General features: G+C 46.4%; 1 protein-coding gene across 1 annotated transcript; it reads right to left on the reverse strand.

Moving 5' to 3' along the window:
- Positions 1-4,229: 4,229 nt before the first annotated feature.
- ZHX2 (zinc fingers and homeoboxes 2) lies at positions 4,230-6,719 on the reverse strand (the record flags this gene model as incomplete). The annotated part of the gene is made up of 1 exon (XM_079533588.1): positions 4,230-6,719. The coding sequence occupies one exon, from the start codon at positions 6,717-6,719 to the stop codon at positions 4,230-4,232; it is 2,490 nt and encodes an 829-aa protein (XP_079389714.1).
- Between the last annotated feature and the right edge of the window lie 316 nt (positions 6,720-7,035).

A 7,035-nucleotide genomic window follows, 5' to 3' on the forward strand; every position in this document is an offset into this window, starting at 1 on the left:
ATTGTATGCGTTTATGTCTGTAAAGAGCATTTTCTACTTTGCTCATTTCCACCACAAACTACAGGCTTTGGTGTCTGCACTTTGCAGGGCTGGGACAGATGGGAGGTGTGGAAACAACAGTAAATTTCTGAGGAAAAACAGAAGCTCTGGTCTGAGGATATCTTCGGAAAACCCTATGGGATACAACGCTGTGAAGAAAGCCAGCAATGGCTGCCAGCCTGCTCCTACCCCCATGCTTGAGCTGTGATTCTTTACTCAGAGGGTGATGGGACACTGGCACAGGCTGCCCAGAGCAGCTGTAGATGCCCCATCCCTAGAGGTGTTCAAAGCCAGGTTCGATGGGTGGCAGCCAGCCCATGGCAAGGAGTTGGAAGTAGATATCTGCAAGGTTCCTTCCAACCTAAGCCAATCTATGATTCTATGATTTGATGGATATAACATAAGGCCAGTTTATATTCATCCAGCTTGCATAAATGGTGAAAAGAGAGCTGATTTTGACCCATGCTGTCAGAAGGCAGGAATCTCCACTGATGGACGTGAAGTAAGGCACTCTACTGGTACATAAGGGATATGAGACTTCATTATGCAGCATCAGGAGCATTTGGAATGATGGCTTGCTGCAGCCACTCAGGATCATGAAGGCACCATACTGAAACAGCGCTACTGTTCAGGACACCTGATCTTGCTCCATGGAATTCATGTGACTTTTTCAAAAGCTTCAAGCAGGCAGAAGTGTCCCTAGAGGTCTTCAAGAAGCATAGAGATATGGCAGTGCGGGACGTGGTTCAGTAGGCATGGTGGTGATGGGTTGACGGTTGGACTGGATGATCTTAGCAGTCTATTCCAACTTCAATGATTCTACAATTCTAAACGTAACAGAGATTTTATCAACCTGTGAATAAGATTTCAGAGTCATGTGTGAATTCTGCTCCACTGAGGACTGGTGGCCATGAAAAATCCCACCAGCTGCAACAGAAGCAGCAACCACTGAACATACATCACTTCAGAACAACCCATTTTCTAAGGCATGAGGTGCATTTAGGCTGTAAGGCAAATACACCCTAATGGCTTCTAGAACTACATGGGGAAACAAAGAGACCTGAAAAGTTCTGCAGCAGTTCAGGTTTTTACAGAATCTGCACATGAATTCCTGCCACAACAGAAGTGTGGAGACTGAATGCAGACAAATGTTCACTTTAAAGTGTGCATGTCAGGCTGAGAACATAACAACAAAGGAGCATTTCTGCACAATGTGAAGTTCAGCAGTGGAAGTTTCACATTGTGGCTGTGGCTGTGCAAGAATCAAGAGGAAGAGAAGTTCCTGTCAGCAGTTCAGCACTCGGCAGTGCCTCCTGCCTGCAGCCAGGACGGTAACGTTGCCCCTGTGAGGTGCTGAGATGTGAGGAAGAATCAGACTTCTATGTAAGAACAAGCAGGAACAATCTCATCTCCAAGCCTCTTGGTCTTTCAGCCATACTCTGGATGTCACCTAAGACAATGGCCTGTTAGTTCAACTCCAAAGCTATAGTTAAAAATTAAGGAAGACAGTAGATCGCCTTCACTAAACTGAGAGTAAAAATCTATCCTGAAAGAAAAAGCACATGGATTTTTCACTGTTTCCATCAATGCAGAGAATAAAGCTCCCATCTTACATGTCACCATGGCTGGTCCCATGGCTTTCTGGCACCAGAAAGCAGGTGTCAGCAATTCTGGGCTGAGATGTGCTGGGAAAGTAAAGCAGAAGAAAAGAGAGAAAGGCTTTGGGCCTCTGTCCTGCAAAATGGTCATCTGAACTCCTGAGTGACCCACATGGTGAAAACCCTGCTTTGGTGCATCTCTTCTCAGCAGGTGCATTTTACAGCCCTTTCAAAGCTCCTCAACAAAAGAATAAACTGATGGAAGTTTATTGCAAAGTTCCTGTTAAAGTTCATCTCTGATGGCCCTTGGGTCCCCATCCAGCTGTGAAGCTCCATGGTCTGCACCAGGGTGCAGCACGAGAGCTCTGTGAGAAAGCAGTCCAAGGTCCCTTCCTCTGCTACAGAATCATAAATCATTAAGGTTGAAAAAGGCCACTAAGATCATCTAGTCTAAACATCCAACTACCACCAGTATTACCCATTAAACCTTATTTCTCATGGTCACATCTCCACATTTCTTGACCTCCAGGGACCACCTCCCTGTTCCAATGTCTCATCACTCTTCTGAGAAGAAATTTTACCTAACATCCAATCTGAACTCTTGTGGCACAACTTGAGGCCACTGCCTCTCATCCTATCGCTGTTACCCGAGGCTGACCCTCACCTCAGCACAGCCTCCTTTCAGGGAGTTGTAGAGAGCAGTAAGGTCTCCCCTGTGCCTACTCCTCTATGACTGAACAATCCCAGTTCCCTCAGCCATTCCCCATAAGATTTGTGCTCCAGACCCTTCACAGCTTCATTGCCCTTCTCTGGACAAACTCCAGGGCCTCGATGTCTTTCGTGTAGTGAGGGGCCCAACACTGAACACAGCACTCAAGGTGTGCCCTCACCAGAGCTGAGTACAGCGGGATGATCGCCTTCCTGCTCCCGCTGGCTGCACTATTTCTGCTAAATGCCATGGGCAACACTGGGCAACACTGCTGTCTCACGTTCAGCAAAACATTGACCAACAATCCCAGATCCTTTTCCTCCGTGACGCTTTTCAGCCTCTAGGTCTGCCCCCATTACCAATCCTCATTCACAGCCCATCTCTCTCCTCAGTTACATTAGTGTAAGTATCCATAGCTGAAACAGCAAAACGATGTGCAATAACAAACCTAATAAAAATAAAATAAAATAAAATAAAATAAAATAAAAAAAAAAGATAAAATAAAATAAAATAAAATAAAATAAAATAAAATAAAATAAAATAAAATAAAATAAAATAAATCTGACAGTGCATTTATTCATCGCTCATATAATTTAAAATACCAGATCAGAACCAAGCTTTGGTTTCCTATGTGGCTGCTCCCCATGCACCTCTGCAGCACCAGCACAGCTACAAGAGATACTCCTACCTCTATGCAACCAGCACAGACTGCTAAGAAAAATCTGCACCTCTGCAACAAGGAGTGGATCAGTCCCAGCACTAACTCTTCAACAGCAAATGGCCTTATGCAAGTGCGGGGACCTCTACCAGTCCAGGTTAGTGTATTTCCTTTTCAAAAGTTTTTAAAACAAATACTGAAGTACCTTATACTTGTTAGACATCAGGGGACTATTAATTCTTTCTGAAAGATGTGTTCTTTAATTGTCAATGCTGTGCTTTCTGTCAGGTATATCCTAGCTTAAGGAGACCCCAGCTTGAGAGAGACAAGATCTGATCCTGTACATTCTCATACATGCACAAAATATTAAAGGTTGGTGAGTTCAGCTCAACACGCCATCAAGAAGCACAGATGGTACTTGCTCCAGTTTATACCTGTCTAACTGTGATCAGAAACAGACTTCAGGTCTCTGAACAACACATCTTTTCACACTGAAATATCATGTAACACTCCCCTCCTAAAAAAATGGCCCCGCAGCTTGCTTTTAAATTCAGGATACTGTGAAGAAAAGCTGCTAAAACACCCACACAGCTTAGTCTGGGGCATTTCCTAAGCATCTATAGAGCAAGCAAGCAGAACAAAGCAGGCTGGAGACAGTTCTCACCTGCAAGAGGAAGAGGGCACATTTGCATGAGCCGCTTCATACCCAACAGCATTTTTTTTGCTTGCTGTTGCATACATCTCTGGCCCAGGCCCTTCCCCCAGACAGCTTTTATTCTGTGTCAAAAGGAGAAGAGGTACAAAGCCAGGCATGGTCTCTGTTCATGGGAGATCAGCAACCTGTTAGCAAGAGGACTGCTAGAAACTAGTGTCACCTAGTCAGTCTCTGCATGGCTCCACTGGTATGTTTTACATCAACCTCTGCAGAAGTTACATTTAAAGGAGACATTTCAGGATTTAATAGATTGATGCAAAAAAAAAAAAAAAAAAAAAGCCCTTACATGGGATTTGACCTACAAGGAGAAAAGGAACCAGGCAAACAGCGCTAATCCCTGCCTACCAAGCAGCTGCTTCCATTTACAGGATGGCCATGCCTTGTGTTCAGGCACCCAGCAGGCACCAGGATCCAAGTCCAGGGATTTGCACTGAAAAGGGGCTACGGGATGCTGGAAGCACCCCAGAGTGAGGCAGTTCTGGGAAGCAGGGCACCCCAAGCATTACCTGTCTATATGTGGGCATTTTCTCCAGATATACTTTCAGAGTCAAAGTCTGCCAGCTCTGCCTGGCCCTCAGGTGCTGCCTGGCTCCACGTGTCCGTGCAGTCCGATGCGGCATCATCCTCGCCCACAGTCACCTCCACCCAGTTGACCTCCACTGGCCCCTCATTCTCCTCACGTCCGTCACGGCTGTTGCACTCCAACCTGCCCGTATCCTCTGCTTGATTCCCCAACAAAGAGTCTTTCAGTGGTTCGCAGTCTCTTTTTGGTCTCATCACCAGCTTCCCCGAGTTCTCTTCATTCAGCTTTTTGTGCTCCTGGTAATGCTGCCGAGACACCTCATTACCATTCTTTGGACTCTCAATGAGTTTTGATCCCTTTTTCTGATTCTGCTCGTTATGGCCATCAGCATACTGCTGCTGGTACTGGTCAACCCATTTAAGCAACCCCGATCTTAGCGAGGACCGGTTTTCCTTGAACCAGCGAACGATTTCAGTTCTTGTGAGCCCAGTCTGGGACGCTAGCTGGTCATACTCTTGTGGTGTTGGCCACTGGGTTCTTGCAAATGTACTTTTCAGTAGATGAATTTGCTCCTGGGTTTTCTTAAGTGTGGCAGAGGATCCCGATAAAGCACCAGGGAGCTGGGAGCTGTTCATCAGTTCTGCTTGGTTTATTGCACCATTAGGCGTTCCTTGTTCCTTAATTTTTCGGTATGACCCCATTGAGTCCAAGACGGCTTGCTCCATGCTGTCCCTTATCTTTCTCCTCTCGGAGAACCACGAATCAATCTCTCTCCTGCTCAGCTTTGTCTCCACTCGAAGCCTGTCCAATTCTCCCTGGGTCGGAAAAGAACATCGTAGGAAACTCTCCTCAAGGGCCCTAAGCTGCTCTTGGCTTTTCTCTTTGAACCTCTGGGGTGCATAATCTGCATATGGGTGGAACGAGCGGCTGTGTCGGCCCAGTGGAGGTGCTACTGGATCCTTCCCTAAAGCATCACCAGCGACTTGCACGATGCCCCGCTGACTTCTGTACCTGTGGTCACTGAACCACTTCTTGATCTCGCTCCTGGAGAGCCCCGTTGCCTCTATCAGCCGGTAGACTTCCGCGTCATCGGGAAACTGGCTTGCTATGAAACTGGCCCTTAGCTCTGCTATTTGCTCCTTGGTCTTTTTTCGCTCGCTGGCAGGTGTCAATGGTACAGCAGTCAGCTTGGCAGGACTCTCAGGCACCTGAACTACGTGAGGTCGCTTGGCCTCTGGAACGTTTGACAGAGTCTGTATTGTCCTCTTTTGTCCCTGGTTTGGGGCAACAGCAAGTGTGATTGGTGAACAGGAAACTGCTGACCCATTTGAAACGGGAGTTAAAACCAGACCAGTCTGGCCCAGTATCTGACAAGGCAAAGCTGTCTGGATGATAGGAGGGGGAATTTTTGCAGTTGTCAAAGGAGCTGGCAGGACAGTGATGGTTTGGGGGACTGCCTGGATAGTACCGTTGAACATCTTCTTTCTTGCCTCTTCTACTTCTTCAGGTGACCAGCTGATACCATGCTTCAAACGTTGCGTAGCAAACCAGATTCGGATCTGTTCTTCAGGATGCTTTGATGCTGCTGTCAACCACGACAATTCTGCTTGCGTGGGGTAAGGAAATTTGTTGAAGGAGTTGATCATGGTTGCATTAGTGTCCAGTGCAGAGTTGTATTTGGTACTGTTCAGAGGTACCGGGACCTTGGGTACAAGGTTAATATTTGGTGGTAGCTGTACAGAGGGCATAACATGAGCTAACACATCCTGGAGAAGGTCTCCATTTATACACGCGATAGCTTCAGTGGCTTCAGTTATGATGCGGGGGAGAGAACCATCCACATGGTTTTCTGAAACTCCCTCTTCTGGCTTTTTGGGACCCTTCTTGGTTTCCCCTTTAGACTTTCCCAATTTCATCATTGGCGTTTTACTCACACTAATTCCCCCATGAAGTGAATCCTCACACTCTGCATTTTCCACCCCACTGCTCGTGACAGTGACATCATTAGTGGTGGTCTCAATGGACTGCTCTAAAACAGTCTGATTATTGCGTTTAATTAATTTCAGTTTAAAGTTACTCTCTCCTGGGTGATATTTTGTGTTGTGGTCAGATAAAGAATCGTATTTTTTGGTTGTGAAGTTGCATTCAGCACAGACATACAGGGGGTTGAGAATGACATTCGGATGCTGAGTGTCAACATGCTCTGTAAATTCGTTTAAGTTCTGTGTAGAGTAAGGGCAGTATTTACACTCATAACCACCCTGGGGTTTCTTAGACTGATTTTCAGCAGGGGGCTTAGCCTCAACCACTTCACACTCTTTCACTGAGCTTTCTGAAGGCCAAGTTTTTTTAGCATCCTGCTGTGGTGTGCCAGGCCCCTTCTCTTTAGCAGTTTCTGCACCCTCTGGGACTTCCTGCTCCATCACTTCAGAGGTTCGCACCATACAGGGAGTTGTTGACTTTCTTTTGCTAGCCATGGCAGCCCAGGCTGCGCTTCCAGAAGGTGACTTCTATGACAGGTTGAGCAATAAACTGAAAGATCTTGTGAACGGCTGCAACCTTCCTTGTGCACTTAACTCTTGTTTTGTTTAATACAGGATTTCAGCCCCAACTGTGACCATCAGCTCACATTTGCTGCATGACACCTGTGAAACAAAGCACACCCATTAGGCACTGATCTGTAAAACATGGCTCTTGCAGAAAGCTATCACTCAAGATAGGTGCATTTACAATACCATTTTGGACAACACTGAACTCTTCCTCTTGCTACTCTCCCCATCAACTTAAGAGGAA

This window comes from Tetrao urogallus (genome assembly GCF_951394365.1).
Source record: "Tetrao urogallus genome assembly, chromosome: 3".
Taxonomy (NCBI): Eukaryota; Metazoa; Chordata; class Aves; order Galliformes; family Phasianidae; genus Tetrao; species Tetrao urogallus.